The following is a 22280-nucleotide window of genomic DNA, read 5'->3' as shown; positions in this document are numbered from 1 at the left end:
AACCCCATATGAACCCCACATGATGATGATCATGTACAGATGACAAAGTATAGCTTATAAATGCCCACAATATATATTGTAAATATAGTCTTTTTATACTCCCAACATCCCCGTAACATATTGGTGGAGGTGCGGGGTACCACGGCAGGAAACGGAGCTCCGCAGTGGACGTCGCATCACCGTCCGCACCGTGAATGACGGTGAGCAAGCGGTATCAACGTCGGTGCCACCTCCAATGTCACCGTTGTCACCTACGTAGCTGTCCCCTTCGGTTGTGGTTAGGCAACCCAAGGATCCTGGAACTTTCTGCGGGACCGATGGCGACGACGTTGAAGGGTGGGTTGCTATGTACGAATGCGTGAGTGGAATCAACAGATGGGACCCTACGCTTATGCTAGCTAACCTATTGTTCTACCTAAGAGGCACAGCCAAGGTGTGGTACGAAAACCACGAAGAGGTGCTCACCAGCTGGGACCAATGCAAAGAGAAGTTGACAGAGTTGTTTGGCAAACCAGCCGGCCGTAATATTGCTGCAAAGCAGGAAATGGCCTTCCGTGCCCAATCCCACACGGAGTCCTATGTCTCATACATCCAGGCCGTGCTGGTACTTTGTCGTAAAGCCGATCACGACATGACAGAAGCTGAGAAGGTCGGGCACTTGCTTAAGGGCATTGCTGACGACGCCTTTAATCTGCTTATGTGCAAAAGCCGCTCTACAGTTGATGCTATCATTAAAGAGTGCTGACAATTCGAGCAGGCCAAAAGCCGGCGCGTCTTGCAACCATTCGCCAGACTTTCCAATACTGCCGCAACGTCGACGTGTGAAGATCAACCCGCACAGCAGCCTGCGCTGCCATTAAAAGACGGGGTGCGAATCGTTCAACGTGAACTGGATGCGATGGTGCCCGCAGCTTTCTGTTCGCGTAGCGCTGATGCTACCAGTTTTCGAGTTCCCGTTGTACAAGCCATCGTTCGCCAGAAACTTGAAAATGTTTGTTTACATTCTGTCTGTGCTGTCGCCAATGCCAGAGCTAACGAACGCCCTTATACTATTTTCGCTCCACCCCGACGCTTGTCTCCGCGTTATCGCAACCTGACTGAGTGGAGAACTGCGTACGACCAGCCGATATGTTTCACCTGTCGCCGTATTGGTCATGTCGCCCGATACTGCCGCAACTCGTGGCCCTCAACACCTCGCAAGCCGACCAACCTGAGCCGTTTTGATGGAAATGTCCGCAATGTTTCACCCACCGTCGTGTCTAACAGCGCCGACAACTCTGCTAGGAACACGTGGCACAGAGAAACTGCGGACGGTGCGAACTTTTTCCGGATCTGGTTAGAAACCGGATGCGTCAACGAGGTGTCCCAACACGGTAATCTGATGGCGCTTGAATTGACACTTCGTGGAGTTCTGAAACAGGAAGTGTTTTGCTTCAGCCTTCTTGAGTTGTGTACTGCTTTCTTTCGTGTCCATTAGCCAACTGCTTGGTGAAGCAGTTGGCTAATTCTTGATTAGGGGGAGGGAATATATTAGCTTAAAAAAGAAAGTAAGAAGTGGAAAAGGAAAGGGGAAATGACACAAATAATTTGAAAAGATACTAACTATAAGGCAACTTAGAATAGCGAAGGAAAACGCATGGTCTGCACATGCAAAAAAAGCAAATTGGCCGGTAATGATATGATTTGGAAATTAATCAATAATTATGAGAAAGATTCAATTGTAATTTTCAGAAATTAATGGGGTATTTTTTTATTTTGCAGTGGAGATAGTCGCAAATGGCCATGCAAATGTACCTATGACTGAAGCCGAAAGCAGAGGACCTGTAGAAAGGAAGAATAAGCCAGAAATTTAAATTAATACCTAGTTGTCAGAACGAAACATCTAGACACGTTTGTTCTCTGTTTTGCAACCAGGTGGCAGATTAGTAAGAAGTATTGGATGGATGTAGGTTGTTTGAAGATATAGCATAGAGGGGACGGGGCCAGGCCAGACCTGTGTAAGTAAAAAAAGCGAGTGGTAATATACAGTAGCCCCATTTTGGAAGATAAGTATTAAGCTGTCTTTTCGGACAACATTGATTATAGCAATAGAAAAGCAGATAGGAAAAGTCTCATGATGATGATGATGATGATGATGATGATGATGATGATGATGATGATGGAACTGAAAGTCTAGCCGAATCTTGAGCAAGTGGGAAATTTCTGTATAGCTAGCTTTGATGACATAAGACGAAGTCTGCCGAACGTAAATTCCAGGGCCGTCGAGGGAGGCTCTTTTATAGTTAATCGGCCATGTCCTTTAGAAACAAACCGTGGTGGCTTGGGATTCATAGCAAGTGCTACCAGATCTAAGTAGAAAGACCCGTTCATTTAAATGTCTTCGAAATGGCGCCGAGAAGAAGGCTGTCACTATAACATGTGTTGAAGTATTCAAGAGACGTTTTGCAAGAGCTAAAGCATTCGCTTATAATTCTGCCTCACATGTGGCTCTCAAAACGAAGAGAGAATGAACGTGTCCGGTAAAGTGACAGCGGGGAAAATAACAACGGGGAAAGCCACAAATCGATATACATAGCTTTATTTTGCAAATACAGCTCATTGTAATCTAGAAAAAATGATGTACTTGCCATAAAACTTTAGTAGTGACATAAAATATTCGATTGACATACCCACTGTATTTTAGAATGCCATCGCACCGTTATATTCAATCAACTTTCTGACGATAGCGCACATTTTGTTATGTGGCACAAAGTTCGATAAAGGCAATTACGGTAAAGGCAATTATGCGGCAATATATAATGAATTAGAAGAATTTTACGATGAACTTGAAGCAAGCTTTCGACACCAATTTGTTCAAGAAAACTGGTCTCTTTTTGAGAAAGACGTGGCACACTTAAGGGAAAAATACATACTAACATTATCGATTCATGCTAACCACCATAAACCATAGTTCACAAAATAATCTGAAAACACTCTCAAATAAGAAAAAGCGCCTTTTTCGTCAAGTTCAGCAAAACCCGAATGATCATTCGTCAAACAAGTACTATGAAGCAGAACGCATATATCTAACAGCAATCCGCGCGCGCAAGTACACTTACTTTAATTTAGACCTGGCTAACAGGATAAGTGGAAATGCCAAGAAATGTTTGCAAATCATTAACCCACAGCCATCCCGAACTATCTCCTTATCGAACGAGCAATGTCAAATCGTGTCAGACACGGACACTGCTAACACATTTCATACTGCCAGTTCTACAGTGTTCAATAAAGAATCTAATGCACCTTTCCGTTCCTTTCTTGCCCTTCTTTGCCTACAATGCCTGGTGTCACTTTCTCGGTACACGGAATTTCAAGTATAATAGCTAATACTAAGCTTTCGTCATCTGCAGGTTTCGACGAAATCGCATCGAAGTTTTAAAAAAATACTAAATTCATCTCGGCGGCATATCTAACATTGTTTTCACAGTCACTGTCTTCTGGAAACCTTCCGAAAGGGTGAAAAGTGAGCAAGATCGTTCCAGTCTACAAATCGGGCAATAAAAGCATGCCTTTGAACTACCGCCCCATTTCCATCACGTCGGTGCCCTGTAAGATCATCGAACATGTGTTATACATCTCCCTGTCATATACATTAACTTCTTTGATACCAACAATTTCTTCAACCAATACCAGCATAGATTTCGCAATGGACTAACTTGCGAAACACAATTAGATATTTTCCTTTATGACCTACACTCAAATCTCGATATTAACATACAAACTGACGCAATTTTCCTCGACTTTGCGAGCGCATTCGACAAAGTAGCTCATCAACGACTCCTCATAAAACTTTCACGCCTAAATCTACATCCTGCAATTTTACCATGGATCGAACAACTCCTTACAAATCGCACGCAATCGGTGTGCGTCAATAACAATAACTTCTGAGCCTCTACCCGTAACGTCAGGCGCACCTCAGGGCTCTGGATTAGGTTCTCTCCTATTTTTAATATACAATAATGATCTACCATTACAGGTGTCATGCAAAATCTGTATGTACACTGATGATTGTTTTATTTATCGCTCAGTTACTGACAATAATGACCAAATCGCTCTTCAGGAAGACTTAAACAACATTAAAAATTGGTGTCAACGTTGGTTAATGGTCCTAAACCTTACTAAATGTCAAGCAATGTCGTTCTCTCGCCGTTGTAACCCGTTGGTATTTCAATACGAAATTACTAACCAGCAAATTGAGACTGTGACTAACTATAAGTACTTTGGTGTTACCGTTTCAAATGATCTCGACTGGTGTGCGCATGTGAATAACGTGATCTAATCAACTAACAAATCACTTGTGTTCTTACGACGTCACTTAAAGAACGCTCCACAGCATGTGAAACTATTAGATTGTAGGATACTAATACGACCCAAACTTGAATACGCATCAGCCATTTGGAGCCCTCGCCAGAATTTCCTCACAGCGCCGTTGAGGCTTTTCAGAATTGTGCCATCCGGTTCATTCACTCCGCTTTTTCATACGATATCAGCGTAATTTCGTTAAAAGCAAAATTTTGCATGCAAGCCTTTTTCTATCGCCGTTTAATTGCCAGCTCATCATTATTTCATAAATTTTACCACAACGTACTTAATCGTGCAATAGGGCATTCCTTAAACGTAGCTCGTTCACACGCGTGTGCTATCACCTTCGCATCTTCCTTCTTCCCTCGAACAGCCAACGACTGGAACGCCCTTACGCACAGCATCGTATCTATGCCCAGCTCATCTGCCTTCATAGAAGCACTTGCCTCGTGTTACGCCTAATAACAGTGTTCATTTGATATTCTTTGCATTTCACATTTTTTTGTATTTCATATTCTTTGTATTTCACATTATTTATAACCCACCGCTTATGTAATACCCCAAGTGGGGTCTTTAATGAAATAAAGTGAAAGTAAAAGTTAACGAAATTTCATCATCATCAGCAGCAGCCTATTTTAAGTCCACTGCAGGACGAAGGCCTCTCCCCGCGATCTCCAATTTCCCCTGTCCCGCGCCAACCGACTCCAACCAGCACTCGCAAAATTTCCTAATTTCGTCGCACCACCTAAACTTCTGTCGTCCTCTGCTGCGCTTCCCTTCTCTTGGTACCCATTCTGTCACCCTAATGGTCCAACGGTTATCTACTCTACACCACGACCTGCCCAGCGCCATTTTTTTCTTTTCATGTCAATTAGAATGTCGTCTATACCCGTTTGCTCTCTGATCCAAAGCGCTCTCTTTCGGTCTCTTAAAAATATGCCTAGCATTCTTCGTTCAATCACTCTTTGCGCAGTCCTTCACTTGTGCTCAAGTTTCTTTGTCAGTCTCCAAGTCTCTGCTCCATATTTCAGCACCGGTAAAATGCAGTGATTGTGTACTTCCTTTTCAATGATAACGGTAAGCTTCCAGTCAGGAGCTCACGATGTCTGCCGTATGCGATGCAACCCATTTTTATTCTTCTGTGAATTTCCTTCTGATGGTAAGGGTTCCCTGTAATTAGTTGACCTAGGTAAACGTATTCCTTCACAGACTCTAGAGGCTGAGTGGCGATCCTGAATTCTTGTTCCCTTGCCTGGTTATTCATCATTTTCTTTGTCTTCTGCATATTAATCTTCAGCCACACTCTTACACTCTCTCTGTTAAGGTCCTCAATAATTTGTTGTAACTCGTCTGCAGTGTTGCGGAATAGAACAATGTCATAGGCAAACCAAATGTTGCTGAGGTATTCGCTGTCGATCCTTACTCCTAAACCTTTCCAGTTTAATAGCTTGAATATTTCTTCTAAGTACGCAGTGAATAGCGTTGGAGAGATTGTGTCTCCTTGTCTGACTCCTTTCCTTATAGGTATCTTCCTACTTGTGTGGAATATAGTGGCTGCGGAATCCCTGTAGATGTTTTCCAAGGTATTTACGTAAGCTGTCTGTACTCCTTGATTACGCAAAGCCTCTATTACTGCTTGTACCTCTACTGAATAAAATGCATTTTCGTAATCTGTGAAAGCCACACAGAGAGGCTTATTGTACTCTGCGGATTTCTCGATAACTTGAATAATGACATGGGTGTGAAGCATTCCTGAATCCCTACATCTGAATTGGCGGCCTGTCCGGACCCGGAGATTTTTAGCACCCTCTGCTGCGTTACAGGTATGACCGCCGCCTTGGACAGCTGCTCCACAGCTGCTGGGCTGCGACCAGGACAACCAGGGAGGCCAATTCCTGTTCTGGGAGGGAATGTCTTTGTTCAAGCTTAGTGGGCTTTCCTAATTTGGTTGTACCTGGATTAGTACAGCCCCAATCGCTCTCGGCATCTTTCGCCGGTGTCAGGCGCCACCCCAAGCCTGCAGATGTAGTGCACTGGTGGATGTCATATTCAGATTCACCATTGTAGATAATTTAAAAGATAAGGGGGGGGGGGGGGGGGGGGGAGATTTGAACTTCCGACTACCGCAACCGAGCATACGACATAGCTCAGTAAGATAATCCTGCAGGCGGCTAGGCTACCTTGTCGCCGAAAAGTGCTGCCGCTGATCCGCTGATTTATCCGCCGATTTGTACTCACGCACGCGGTCTTCAACGCGCCTAGCTACACGGTATACTTTCGCTGAAATTGAACAGCACTTAACCCTTGCGTGTAAAAATAAAAAAGGAAAAAGTTTTCAGGGTTTACGGGAGGCCCCGGGCCGCGTATCACTCGTTCGTCGCGTCTGCGTGTCTCTTGGCGTCCGAAAGCTAGCGCTCCCGGGTATCCAGAATGGTGAGTCCTGTCGCCGTATCGATAGCGCTCTGAGCCTCGCGCAAAGGAAGCTACCTTGCAAGCTCCCAATGGTGTCTCCACCCTTTCTTCAGCTTTCGACAGCGGTTATAATAGAGCTAATGCGAAGGAGGAAATGGGGGGGGGGGGGGGGTTACTCACCCTATAGTTGTTCTGGGAACGCTGCGGCCCTTAATGCTAGAAAGTTGGGAATTGTATGCCTCCTTTAACCTACAGTGGTGCCTTCTTAGATCACTCAGACATGTTTTGGACATTTCGCGCTTGTAAACTATTGGCGGATCTCTTTCCGCCGCTGTCGCAATACAATTCTCGGGATTACAAACGAATATAAGCAAGAAAGAATCTTTACAGCTAGGTGTTGTTGCTACATGCGTTTCCTTCTTCGTTGCGTGAATATTGTAAACAAAAACCTTCCCGTCATTTCTCTCTGTTCCTCTTGTGCGGAAATTTCGCATTCCCCAACGAAAGCCCCTTTCGGCAGCGCGCCTCGCAAGTGGCTGCGGATAAGTTTTAGAACATTTGTAGTGTTAAGGAGTGTGTAGTGCCAACATCTATACGCGTATTACGTACCCCGAATACGTTTTCAAAATCGGTATTAGCTAGATTCTATGTATTGGGGGCTTATAAAGAGGTAATGGCGGCAGGTGCAGATGTTCGGAATTTGTCTGCGTTATATTTTTTGGCGTTGTCACTAGAAAGTATGTACAAGGTATGTCGACAGTGTATTTGAAAAGCGCTTTTCGTAAAGATATCATGTTGCACAATATAGTATCAATTCTCTGTGATCCTAACATCTTGTTTCCCGAATGTCATGCACACACACATAATCATAATTGCACAATAAGCTTGCAGCAACGTTCAAAGTGTGCATAAATTTAAGTGAAGGCTAAAGCTGGAGTTGGAGGTATACACGCCGCTCGTAATATTATTGCAAAATGTGCATGTTAATTGGACTTTGTACCGGTCAGACGAAGAAACGGTACATCATATAGCAGCAGGTAACGTTCAATATAAAATAGCATGTCAACTATCACTAGCAGCGCTCAGCTTTTCGGTAGAAAGCTTCCAGAATATACGTATGCTCGGAAACGGGTGCGAGAAATCGAAAACGGAATCATGTTTCTCATTCTCATTAGAGGCTTTGAAAAAATATGGGGAAAACGTCCGCACCTTTTGAAAAATATTCACTCACGGTGTAGGGAATGTGCAAATGCTTCCATCACTTTTGTGCAGTCTGGTGTATTTCAGCAGTCTGTTTTGGGTCCACTACTCTTTCTAATTTTTATTGATGACCTCCCCAAGTTCGTTAAGCCCACACCACACGTACGCTTGCGGACGCACGCAAGCTCGTGACCGCGCGCCCACGCATGCGCAGACAGTGCGGCACGGCTGGTACGCGTCGAAACGCCGCGCGATCTCTGTGAACAGCTGCTCTCAAGTATCGCGCGCTTGGGCTGCCTCGCGTCGGTGCGCCTGGCTACGGAGCTACGGCGTGCTATATTCAATTCTCAGTGAAGCAGATTTATATCATGCAAGAAAGTGCTTAAACTTTCCTTTTAGCGCTGATCTAACAGCTCTAAAGATGTAACAATTGCGTTTATAGATATCGAAGGATTTCGGAACACTGTCAATAACCAAGTACGAAGTGGCGTCCTCCAAGGCGTCTATGAGTGAGCCCAGTGAACGCGTACTGTGGCGCGCATGGAAGCGCGTCTTTGTGGATGTAAACCACCATTCCTCGCGAGGCGCGAGGAATGGTGGTTGGTTGGTGATGCGCGCGTTCGCAAGCGTATACGTGTGCTCTTGGCTTTACTTCTTCTATAAAACTTTTCGCCGATGACTGCGTAATTTACCGCGTCATCAGTAACGCCTCTGATCTTGCTGCCCTGCAATCCGACCTTACCGCCGTATCTTCTTAGTGCTCCGATTCTTTAACGATGCCTAATATTAATATATGTCAAATCATGCGTGTCCCACAGACTTCCTCTTGCTCTGTTTCTCTCAACTATACCGTCAATAACACACCATTAGCCTCTGTAACATCTTAGAAATATCTTGGTATACATATCACTAATAATCTCTCGTGGAACGTACATCTCCAATACATATTTAATAACGCCAACCGCATGCTGGGTTTGATACGTCGCAATTTTTCCAGTGCGACTCTCTGCATTAAATTACAACTTTATAATGCATTGATACGTCCCAAGCTCGAATATGCCTGCTCCATTTGGGACCCTGGTAAAGCTAATCTAGCAAATCTTCTAGAATCACTTGAGAACAAGGCCGCCCGTTTCATTTTATCAAATTATGCACGTCACGCAAGCGCATGATCAATGAAACTCTATCTCGGTTTGCCAGACCTTTGACTACGCCATACGTTTATGCGTTTATGCCTCTTTCATAAGATTTACTACACTAATCCCGTTCTTAAAGATGAGTTGTCCCTTCACCCATCCTACATTTCACCTCGCATCGATCACCGAATGAAGGTGGAGGTACCACCATGCAACTCCAAATCTTACTTTCAATCATTTCAACCATGTACTGCCGACAACTTGAACCACCTTGCCGCCTCCATCGCTGCCATCTGTGACACCATTAAATTCAAAGAGGTTGCCAACGACTACATGTGTACTCGCCACTCCTCTATGTAATGCCCTCGGGCCTTGAGAGTATATAAGTAAGTAAATAAATAAATAAATAAATAAATAAATAAATAAATAAATAAATAAATAATACTAGTGCCGCACAATATTTGATTTTCTCAGTCGTATTTGGTTATCAGAAAAATTAGCATAAAAGTGTCACCGCAGAGTAAATTTTAACTGCTGTCAGTGAGTCTGGGTGTTTTAGTGAATTTAGCCATCAGTGTATCTTCTATCTTAAGATACATGACACTTTTTATGATGTATCGAAAATACAGATACTGATACATGTCTTGCTGAATGTATCCCGATACAGATAAAAGATACCCAAAGCATATCGTAAGATAGCATAAAGATAACCTAGTCCTGGTTCGCGCTAACTGCTGCATGTCCGAACGGCCCCGAAGACTGCTGCGGAATTAATTGCCATATAGATCGTTGTTAGCCCTCGGAAAACCATCACGGACGATTACGATACTTCATAATGTGAAATTGGAGCGCAGCTGCATACGTGTCTTATTTTTGCGATATATTGGCTGGCGTGGACAATCTGTCTCCCGTGGCACGTTGCAAACGGAGCGAAGTGCGGCGCTACTGCCTCGCTAATCTGGAGATCGCGAGAGCCAGTGCGTGGGTGGCGCGTGGGCGCGATTCACAGCAGCCGCCGCCGACAGGCCTCCCAGACTATGCGCACTAGTCTGGCGCCATCTCGTAGTCACCGTCGTCGCACTATACTTCTCCTCTCACACTTTCACCGTACCCTCCTCCGCGTTCTGCCTCATGGTTCCACTGCAGCTCTTCCTCCGCTTTCCTCCTCGCATCTTTCATCCCCTGCTGCGCTCTGCGTTAGTTTTCATCTTTCGCTGTGCTCATTCGCTCGGTTACGTGGGACAATGCCGACACTCGCCGCAGTAACGGGCTCTGGAGAGCGCCGCTCTAAGATCTCTTTGTATACGTGTCAGTAGAGGAAATTTGTAAAGAAGGATGTCTGGCTGGCGGGAGATAAGAAATTCGCCAGTAAGCACCTGATAACTTGCAGCTTCCTCTGTAATGCAGCTATAATGTGTCGAAAGATCTTAAGATACATACGAGAAATATCGTATCGGATAGAATTAATCCGCTTGTATCTTGTATCGATATGTCTAATACTTATCGACACAGTATTTTGTTCATATATCATGATACATTTACAAGGTATCTCTGTCCAGCCCGCCTTACTGGACCTTTGCGAGCACTACTGCCCTGTAAATGTTTCTTTTCTGCAGAGAAGAAGTGTTACGCGCAAAGCCAACTTGCCAGGTAAGATAGCAACTGATTGTGGCAGTAGGTCTAACCTACCAACGTAAGCTTTCCAAAAATGAAGAACACAGCGGCATTGTTGGCCGTTATTAACGCTTGTAATGTTCCTTTCATGTCAATGGCGCTGTATAGACGTATGTGTTTGCGGATTATGTTATGTTTCCTGTTCTGTTGTGCCTATATATGACAATGCATCTACACGATATATGTGCCACCGGCTGACTAGAGACTGTATTATTAGGCGACAGCATCATTGTATTTTTGAGACTTTCTTCTACAAAACTGTGTGGTCGTTTAACTGTGAAAACGTTGCTTGACAATTTCTGGTGCGTGTATGAAAAGGTATGTAGGTAGGTATCTGATATGTAATCTTGAACCCTACATGTTTGAGGTTAGACCCATTCAAGAGCTAAGAAGTAGCCGGCGCCTTAAATTGCGCGTCAACATCTTCTTACACCATATCAATAAAAAAGAAACCGAGTAGGAAGGATTGCAATGCATTTACGTAAAGCTTTTTGCCCTAGAGAAAAAGTGGAGACTGCCAACCTGAGAGAATTACGAAACATGCGTTAGGACGAGAGATGCGCCCTCCGAAGAGAAATTGTTTGTAATTCATTTAAAGGTACCTTAAAAGACGGCAGTCAGACATTGGGTAAGGGGGACCACCAAAAATATATAACGAGAAGTATAATGTCAATGTAGAATGATACAGAACATATGAGAGCAGCAGAACTTGAAATGCGAAAGAAACATGAAAATAAAGGAAACATGTTCATGTCCCAAAACAGAGGAACGGTACAAAATCAACTAATCACTTGAGACCGAACGAAAGTAATATTATGCTCATCACACAATAAAAAGAGCCGGAAACACAATGCGAAAGAAGTTTAGGTGTAATTATTCATTATCATCATAAAATGTATTATCAGAAATTCGCAAATGCGTTTATTTTGACAAGTCAGGGTAAGTGCCTGACGCTAGAATACTCCCCCCCGTTGTTTTTTTTTTTTTTTCGTGCAGTAAGTAACAATGCCATTGAGTTAATGAGTTTTATTTTGATTTTTTCTTTTAGCGCATATAATCAGGGCGACGTCTGGTGGAGTATCTTCAGCCGTCTCGGTGAGCAATAAATACATAAATTGCCATTGGATAAATAATTAACTCAACAGAGGTTTTCATTTCACTAGCTATATTTTACGTTTATTGCGGAGATATCCTTTCTTATTGCAGAACGTGTACATAGCATTCTTAATTAAACTAAGACTTTCCAAGCCGGATACAGGTTTCACCACCCTGTACCTAACAATGCTTTCAGCCAAATTAATATCCGATCATTTAAAAAAATACTAACTAATCATTCTGTATCGGAGCATTTCCCAATGCTACACGAGGCAACATTGTTATAATTTTCCACGTCGATGGCGAGCCTATTGTAAAACGCCTGTCTTGGGTGTGTTTAACACCGAGTACATATCTTAAGTCCGTGAAGTCGGCCCGTGAGCTCTAGCAACAATGTCAGACACATATGGCGATCTCTAAAATGTCGAAAGGCTAGAGAACATGACAGCGCGGTTTACGAAGGCGAGCCTCTGGGCGGTGGAGCAAATTTTTTGCGTAACCGCCGCTGGAAAGACACGGGGACGCCGCACACGTTTCCGATACGGCGCCGGGCGCTGCGCCGCCGCGCCGTTCTGTGGGGAGCGCCCGCCGGCAGCGTGCTCTAGCGAGCTTCTATAAACCGCGGGTCGCGCCGCCGCGGGCGCCAAGCAGCCGCTCCGATGAGCGGCGCCACGAGCGGGCGCTGCGAGGCGCCGGCGCAAGATGGCGCTGAGGCTGACGTCACGCTGGGGCTCGAGCGTCGCCTAGGCGACCGTAAACTGGGTCCGGAGCGTCGATTGGCGGCGGCTGTGCCCGTGCGAGCGCTCATTATCATAGAGCTGCGGAAAGCCGCCTGCCCGGCTTCAGGGTGCTGTCGTCGCCTGTGCTCTACGGCGAGTCCAGCGGCGTGTGTTGCCCAGCGCCGCCCACCGCGGGATCGCGCCTAGGAGCCCTGACCGCAGCTTGAGCCATGGGCTGCGCTATGAGTGCCGAGGAGCGGGCGGCGCTCGCCCGCAGCAAGCAGATCGAGAAAAACCTCAAGGAGGACGGCATCCAGGCCGCCAAAGATATCAAGCTTCTGCTTCTCGGTGAGTGGCTTCCCCACCTTGCCGCGCTGCCCGGCAGCACAGCTCTCCCCCGAGTGCACGCGCAGCGGCCCCCCGATCCGCCCCGGACCGTGCCCTATGGCTCTGTCTTGGTGCGTCTCGAAGGGCCGTGGCTGGCCCCAGGGGTTTGCCGACACCGGGTCCAAACATGATTAGGCTTAACGCACGTCATGGCGTCCATTATGGCAGTGGGGCAGTCATGGCGGCGCGCCGCCGATACGCCCTGTGTCGACGCACGCTCACGTCGAACCCCTTTTTCCAGGTGCGGGGGAGTCCGGCAAGAGCACCATCGTCAAGCAAATGAAGTGAGTTGGCTCCGCCGGTCTGTGCACGCGGCCGCCGGGGACGCGTGGCGGTCGAGCCCGGCCGCCCTCCCCTGCGGCCGACCCGGGATCCCTCTCTCTCTCGTGACGCACGCGGCCCCACATGATCGATAAACACGACGCCGCCATCTTCCGCTCCGAGCATGGCGCCCCGTGTGCTGGCCTCGCCCAGCCACACGCGCTGTCTCTGCACGCGGACTGTGTGTGTGTTACACTGCGGCCGCGCTCCGAGGCATGCGGCCCCAACACCCTGCACGCTTGCCACCCCGCGCGCCGGTCACCGCTGGTGCTCTGCAGCCGAAGCCGGGGCCCGGCGACGTGGGCACGCTGCACTTCGGCTGCAGCCCCAGCCGGGGCCGACGGCGGCGTGTTGCCACTGTGGCATGCTTGGTGTACACGCTAGCCATGTACCGACCGCGCTCTTCGTGACACCCTCCTTACCTGCGTAGGCTCTGCCGCATGACCTTTCACAGCTTGCCCGTGTAGCTCTCGGAGATCAGAATTGCAAGGCGTAATGCTGCTATTGCCGCTACTAGGTGGCTTTGCGTTGTTAGCACGCATTTCCAGCCTCGCGAACACTTTTTCCGCGGATACACCGCGATGGCGGTTCACACGGGGCGCAAGTGTTAATTAATACTGTGGAAGGGACAGCTTCATATGACATATCATCGGGGACATGGTGTAAACAATAGCGTGACAGTGTTAGTGGCGTTAGAGGACCATGGTTACTGCGCCTGACAGTTTCAAAGCGAATGGGGCTAACCGTAAAGCGCGGTGTGAAAGCTTTGTGTGCAGCGTGGAATGAACTCGCGCGTTGCATTCTTATTGAGCCTGCGTAATGAATGGAGCAAGCGTACGCCGCATAGAATTCAACCCGAGAAACGGAGAGAAACGAGCGCCCATCCCACGTGTTTCCAGGTAGAAGGAAGTGATGTGTAGTAGAAGCTGTGGTTAAATGTTTTCATTAGGAAAGGAAAAAGGATCGCCAAAGGTCGCAGTCGCTGTATCACATTTCGGTTGACAGCATAGCTGTTCTGCAGCGGTGATCTCCTCCTGGCGAAGGAAAACCAGCGCGGTACACAGACTGGCTATTTCTATAGGCATTATCTATTTTATATCCTACTCCTCACCTAACCGAACCCGTAAGCATTAAATGAAGCTCCAACGTTGTTCCCTCAGCGACACGCTGCTAGACGACCGCACACATACACGGCCATTAGTCATAATGCTGTCAATAGAGCTACGCAATTATTGGGGAAGTTGAACAAGCAGTCTCGTTATTGTACTTCACACACAAGGGCGCTAGAAACTGCCATATTATCGTGCATGCGTATATGTGTATACACCGGCAATATTACGAGCGTTCAAGTATTCCCGTCAACAACTAACGTTCCTTCCCCGTTGGCCACAGTAAAAACAGCAAACCATTCCTCAAAATCGTATGCAATGCTGGAAAAACGACATTATTGATCAGTGGCCAATGATGCTGTCACAACGACATGCGAACTTTGTCAATTATGTCGGTCAGCAACATGTTTAGAGTGCGAACAAACCGCATTTTTTTTAGCACCACGAGTTGTTTTCAGGTGATATTACTGTGTGCGACCTGTCATACATATATACATACATGTCATACATAAAAGGGGGCTTGAACGTGGCGGCCATTCGATACCATTGACACACGCTGATGTTGCATTTTTCTTGCCACAATATATTACAGTAAATCCAGATTATTGAACCTTGCTGGCCGTTTCGAGTCATGTGTCGTTCTGACCCTCTCTTTGGAAGCTCCTGGTTAAAGTAGCATCAGATATCTACATAACACACTTCATGCATGGCATGTGTTGATAATTGCATGCTGTTACTCTGCTTGGGTTTTGTGCATGCTCGTCCAGTTTCCGAGCACATATTCTGCAGAAGTGACTCTATGAAAACAAACTCGACCTCATTATAGCGTGCCGCCGTGCGCACATTGACAAAACAATGGAAATGAGAAGCCTGGTGTTAAGGAGCGCCTGAGACCAAGGCAATTTTTGTAGTAGCCACTTCTATGCAAGAACATGGCTGATAAAAACAAAGAAATAATGCCGTGGAAATGAATGAGCTAAAAGCATTGTGGCGTTCCAGCTTTAAAAAGCTTTCCTATAAGGGGTGTTTTGCTACAGAGAAAGCGTCTCCACATCATTGTTGTTGGGGAACGCTCGACACGTGCGGTACTTTCGTATATGACTACTGAAATTGAGTGCAGCTTTTCTGACAGCATCTTCTCATGACACAAGCCACGTGGGTTCCGTATCTTTTCCGATGTACTACTACGCCGAGGAGTAGGGAAACATAATCACAAGGTTTTCCTCAACAGCTTGCGGGTTTATTGCTCAGAAATTGGTCAATAACGATTTAGGTTTGAATGTCTACCTGTCTTATTGTTAAATATGCAATCAACCTAAGGAAATAACAACAAAAAAAGAGTCCACTTTGTTAGAGCGAAACATTTGCTTTCACAAAATGGCTTCGCGAATTCCAAGTTGTAATTTTTGTACTCAATAACCTTTCTAACGAAGCAGTGCTTCTAGCCAACTGTGGTATGTGTGCGCATACGCTGTCAGTGGTTTCGGTTTTTCATACCTCGTGTAGTTCACTGGAAAGCGCGTTTTGTCTGCACTGACAGTGCACACAAAGCCCGTGCTGGTGAAGCTTACCAGTGGATACACATGTATATTTACATCTTCTTATCGTTTTACTAAACTCATCTTAATTCTCATATGTGTGCTGCAGCATTCATCAAAGATCACGAAGGGTCTCGACTCTCGAAAAACAGAAGCGAAGCAGACTCGGTGCTTGCAGCGCTAATGTAGAAACGCGAGAAAACTTTCGCTTGTGATTGTGACATTCGTCTAGAGACACTATCCTGCCGAGATTGCAGATCCGGTAGCTTTGCATTTACGGCTTTTTGGGTGGACACACTCTCCGCATTCTCCATCAAAGGGTGGTTCTTACTGTGCCATGCCTACACTCATAACCGCCACTATGACCTGCACCTGTGCCACTGGCAGGTCATTTTTGTCATATTTTATTTGTAGAAAATTGAAGCCAAATTTAGTCTTCTTTTTATGTCTTGCACACCAATAAGCACACATACATATATAGAGACACAGAGATAACAAATAGAAAGTGACAGGAAGGGGAATATGTCTTAGTGACAGGAAGGGGAAAGACCTGTCAAAGAAAGACCATGATTCTATCTTAATTCTGTATGCTTTGTAGATACGGGAGAAGAAAAAAAGAGCACGAAACTGGTTTTCATCTCAAAGGTGCGAAGTATGAGGATCTCGATAGAGGGAAGGGTTAACGGAGTACACGCTACCCTATTGAAAAATCCATATGCCCCATAACTCCTATATCCAATAACATCATATGACATATAGGGAAAACGGGTTTTTGTATAGGATCCTATATGTTTCATATCGGATTATCGAATATCGAACCCGGGTTTTTTTCAGTAGAGTAGTTACATGGCGATTGAAATGAGCAGCTCATAATGAGCATTAATGGCAGAGTCTACATTACATGAGCTATATATTGACACGTCTACTACAACCAACTACACGCGGGGCATCTCATGCACATAACTTCAAGGCAAAGCTTTACTCGTTTATTACGAGCAACTGTACACAGTGAGCCCTGCGTATAGAACATCTCCTGCTTTATATGTCTAGTTGTGTCTGTCAGCATAGCCCGCCCCATTCCATAGCGCATATACGTTCACGTTATATTTGAAGAAGCGTGCCTCGCATCTGTGACATGCCTTTACGGAAAAGGTGCAGTAATTGAAAATAAACACACGCAGACACACACGTACGCACACCTCATGAATCACAGAATCCGCTTGTCGTAAATCTAAATGCGAGCTGCCAAGTGTGCGAAGAACGGAAACCAGTAAGCACCTTGCGTTTACTTGAGTATTACGTTCGGATCATCTTGGAAAGGGTTTACTTCCAGTCACGATGGCGAAGCAGCTATAGTGTGAGTCGTAAAGAAAGATCGACATAAGTAGGAGTCGGAAAAGCATAGTTCTCCAGACTTCAGCAGGAAGAGGAATGTAATAATGAATGAACGTTGCAACTTGCGTTGCGTCGCCGAGTGCCCTAATTGTAGTAGATGTTTGGCAGGAGCGTCGCCTTTCGCAGCTCAATGACTTTGTCCCCATCTTTGTGGTTACTAGTGCCATAAGTTCAAATACGCAAAAGCCGTTGCTGAGAATCGTGAAAGGCCTAGCACTTTAATCGACAGCAAGCTATGGCGATCGCATCCCCGCTGGAGGGACAGGGAAGAGAGTAGGGAAGGGCGCGCAGCAAAATTAGCGCTGAATGCCAATGTGGCTGGGGTTTCCGCATTTCGCCCGATCTCGCTTGGGCTCCCGCACACCGCCTTTTCTCCACCATAAGTCGTCTGTCCACTGCTTTAAAGTGATGAAAATGACAAGAGGCGTGTGATGCAGTCCTCGCTTGAACGGGTGCATGCAGGGCAGTACCGCAACCCGGAGAAGAACCGGCGGCCTACTACAAGGCTTCTTTGGTAATAGAGTCCTGTTATTTGGACGAAGTTTCTTTCTGGTGAAGATTCTCACGGAATAGGCCTACGTAAGATGCCTCATGGACAGAGGTGGGAAAGGGACCGAGAATACCGCTTCATGTGTACGCTACTCCACGCGCTTTGCAGGTCTTGTTGAAACATCGCACCTGGTTCGAATTGACGCTGAACTGCTTTATTTAATTAAGACGCGCAATTTATCTTTCTTTAATTAGTCCTAATGCAGTTTGTATACCATGGTGATAACTGTGCAGGACTCCATTTTCAAATGATGATAAAGAAATTATGACTAAGACGAAGTGGTATGTTTAAGCTATGAGAATCCTTAATGTCCGTGGAACATACGATTGCAAAGCGCATCACGTTGCGAATGTGGGCGCGGATCGGCTTGGTGGCACTGACCTCTTCTTCGCCTCAGCGCACTGCCATAATGACATACTGCCTCCCAGCCTATCCTGTGCAAGCCAAGCTCCGTAACTAATACTGGGGCCGTATAACGTAAAACTATTCCAATGTGTTTTTATTCCGATCTCGTGACGTCAAATCTGCGTAACCGCCGACGCAAGCATCGTGAAGTCATCCTGAGGGTTGTCTGAACAAACCAATGAAATGCTCCCCTCGTTCATAGGAGGTCATTTTTGTTTCCTTGAAAAACGAATAACATTTCCTGCACTGCGCGGCTTGTCTTATCTAATTGGCTCACAAGAGGTGAGGAGCATGCTCAAGTGGAGAGAAATTCGATGGTGCCGAGCCACTGCACTGAATATCGATAACCGGATGAAGAGGGTGGTGCCAGCGTCTGCGATTGGTCAGCTTTATCTTACTTAGCTTGCGGTGGCTCGTCGACAATCGCGGCGGCATGCAACGGAAGCTTAGGAATGACGCTAAAACGGATCCTCACCAAAGAAGAGTTGGCAGAACGAGGTCGTAAACGTGCCGAAAGTTATCGAAAACGTTACACGGCCAGACAAAAAGTTTGATTACAAGCAAATAAACCCATGCTCTCCGGCAGAGGCGAGTAGCCAGTGCCGGAGCGATCGGCGGCAGCCATCTTTTATTCCTTTCGAAACGGGGCAGTCTGCGGCTATTCAGAAGAAAATTCAGTTTTGTTCGGCATATTAATGCATCTTAAACGCGTACGCGTCACTTTGACGCGGTAAGTTTTGGCGGTTTCGTGACGTCGCGTGAGAGGCAGGTGAAGTGGGTGCAGCCCGAAAACTTATGACGAATAGCCGAGGGCTAATGGCTAAAAGGCGTCGAACCAGAAATAACTTTTTGTTTTGTTTGGTCAAAGTATGCATAATCAGTATGTACATGTCATATCAGATGGGGAGCTATCGCGGTTTCCCTGATGTCGCGTGAGAGACAGGTGAAGTGGGGGTGGTCCGAAAAAGTTTTTCACCAATCGCGGTGGGTTGATAGCAGAATTGGAATAGAAAAGTTTGGAATAGTTTTACTTTATAGCTCCCCTGGCAATGTCTCTGCGCCAAGAAAAAGAGAGACAATACTTATCCTTGAACGGAGGTTGATGCATGTAAACTAAGTCCATTAGAGAAGAAGTAGAAGCTCAACATTCTCCTTGAAAGTGGTCGAGACGTACGCTGACAGCGTCATGTAAATCACAGATACTAAAATCAACACCGAAGGTTTAAACAACAAGGCACCTTGATCACCAGAACGAAGTAATATACAATATCTGATGGTGAGCAGCAGGCATTCAACCGAATTAAAGAGCACTAATTCATTATCTTGTATCACGCGAAAGAGCGAGAAATGAGATTCGAAGTCAAACATTCAGTTTGCTACACATCAACGGAAACTCATCAAAGCAGCCTAAGGTGATAGAATAACGTGCATATCGCAGCTATGTCTTGTGCAGTGCAATACCTGATAACAACATATAGAAACAATCTTAATTGGTTTTACACACACACACACACACGCGCGCGCATACGCACACACACACACACACACACACGCGCGCGCGCATACGCGCACACAAATATAAAAAAAGGCAGAAGATGCCGCATGCACATGTATCTGCGGCGTTTCGCAAAGTTGTTTGGTATCTCACCTGTTCCCGGCTGGCATGTGTGGTGATGGTCGTGGCGGCGATGGCGTTAAGATCTGGCCAGGTGGGTCTCGCCTGGCAGAGGCCTGCCGACATGTTTCTCGCCCACGCATTACAGTAGCAAATAGCATCTCGATGGTGTTCCTACTGCCTTCGGCCTAATGTACTCAAAGCTTAGAGCAACATACTCCAGAGCATGACCTTTTGCTTAAGTCGAACAAAATCCCATGTTTTGTGATAAGATTGGCAGGCCATGCATAGTGTTCACCTGATGGAAATGCGATGTGAGTGTGTATTGCTCATTGATGGTTCCGCACACGACTATTCTATAGAGGAAGAACATGCGTGGCTTGTGTGAAGAATAGCAACCTGGCGCTTATGGCACTTGCAGTTCACAGCACTGTGAGTGGCATCAAGTGCAATATGTAAACTGTAAGTTTTGCAGCGGGAGTTAGTATCAGCACGTCCAACTCTAGACGTGCCCGTTCGTTAGTCGTTGCACAATATCAGCAATCTCACGCAACATCCTTAGCTGCTTCAAGTGCCTGCGCGGAAGCTTTCGAAATGTCTCTTCAACAGCTGCTAAGCACGAACAGTGGGTATAAATAATTGTATGCTAGCGTATATTTCAAAGTTTCAATATTGAAGTAACCGCAAAGCTGATTTCTACGTTCAATATTGTAAATAGCGTTATTGATTTTAAAAGACCACAAGTGGGAGACAGCAAGACAACAGTACATAAAAATGATCCTAATGGAGGCGAAAGTGCGCGCGCAGCTTATCCGAGATTGCAACGTACATAGGCTCTAAACACGTCACTTACGCACAATGTTTAAAGTGGGTTTAGTAAGCATCATAAAGGGCCATTAAAGCAGAATCTCAGTAACACTGATAACAGCGCAAACTCTTTCTATATCCTCGCTTCGAGCTGCGCATTTGGTTACCAAAGGCGTGGGGCCAAAGGATAAAAACAAGCCATAAGAAATGAGTCGCTGTAAAAACCAAACTGGGGTTTAGCTACCAACGTAAACCACCTGTGAATCAAAGGTTCGAATTCGGCGGCCTTTTATAGCTTCTTCATTTGAACAGCTGGAATCGGAAAGGAGGACGTGTGATGTGGACGTGATCTAACATGTGCTGAGGATGACAAACTTACGTTGGCTGCCGTATGTAAAACGAAGTGTTTTTCCAACTGATAAACAGAGCGAAATCGACTCAGTAGTGATAGAAACCTTCATTTACGCCTGCATCGCAAGAGACTTCACAAAGTTAGGATTTTAGTCAATGTTGCATTATTTTACGACATTTACATCATACCAGGGCTGGGCAAATATACTTTGATAATGTATCATGGTACGGATACAAGATTCTGAGGCGATAAGTATTATAGATACAAATACAAGATACACGCGGATTAATTGTATCCGATACGATACTTGCCATGCGTATATTAAGATAATTCGATACATTGGTTAATTCCTGATTATAGCTCCACTGCCGAGGCGACTACAAGTCAACAGGTGTTTACTGGCGAAGTTCTTACCTCCTGCCAGCCAAACATTCTCCTTTTAAAATTTCCTCTACTGACAGGTATATACAAAAAAAAAAGAGAAATGGAAAGTTATAACAACGATCTACATCGCAATTAATACCGCAACAGTCTACGGGTCCGGTCGGAGGTGCATCACTTAGTGCAAATGCCATGCGCAATCGGAAATTTTCTCATGCCGCGTTTATTATCGGCACGATGCACTGTCTTCCGGTCCATTCGTAAAGCGGGTCAGTGTCTTATATTGGAACGTGTTCGTTTGCATAGCTTTATATTTGTGCCACATTACGCTTCACTGCGTAATCTGCGTATGTGATAGGTTGCACGTGTTATAGGGAGATAAAGATATTTAAAAACGGTACTCCACGTTGTATATATTTTGATTCTAAGCGACAGTAAAATGGCAGTAAATACAGCTTAAGGTAAGAAGGTATTTAATTACATAGACACATCAGAAAGTCAAAAGAAGTAGGTTGGTGAGATTTGTCGCCACCCACTTTCTCAAAGTTGAAGCTAATGTCATCATCTTCGGTATCATCACAACTGCGGAATGGGCTTGCAGCAACGTTCAACGTGGGCGTAACATTAAGGGATGGCTGACGCTCAAGTTGGAGCCGTACACGCCGCTCATGATGGTATTGCAAAATGTGCATGTTAATGGGACTTTGTACCAGTCAGACGAAGAAACCGTAGATGGTGTAGCAGTAGATAACATTCAATATAAGATAGCATGTCAACTATAACTAGCAGCGCTCAGCTTTTCGGTAGAAATCTTCCAGAATATACGTATGCTCGGAAACGGGT

At 45.7% G+C, this 22280-nt stretch overlaps 1 protein-coding gene across 1 annotated transcript in view; it reads left to right on the top strand.

The window, feature by feature from the left end:
• Positions 1–12605: 12605 nt before the first annotated feature.
• Positions 12606–22280, top strand: part of Galphao (G protein alpha o subunit) — a 151252-nt gene continuing 141577 nt past the window's right edge. The window contains exons 1-2 of the mRNA XM_050194390.3: positions 12606–12925; positions 13206–13248. Of these exons, the coding sequence (XP_050050347.1) occupies positions 12808–12925; positions 13206–13248 (161 nt within the window). The 5' untranslated portion in view covers positions 12606–12807. The remainder of the gene's footprint in view (positions 12926–13205; positions 13249–22280) is intronic.

This window comes from Dermacentor andersoni, chromosome 1 (assembly GCF_023375885.2).
Source record: "Dermacentor andersoni chromosome 1, qqDerAnde1_hic_scaffold, whole genome shotgun sequence".
NCBI classification, from domain to species: Eukaryota; Metazoa; Arthropoda; class Arachnida; order Ixodida; family Ixodidae; genus Dermacentor; species Dermacentor andersoni.
Note: the sequence above shows the minus strand (reverse complement) of the source record. Positions and strands in the feature narration are given on the sequence as shown.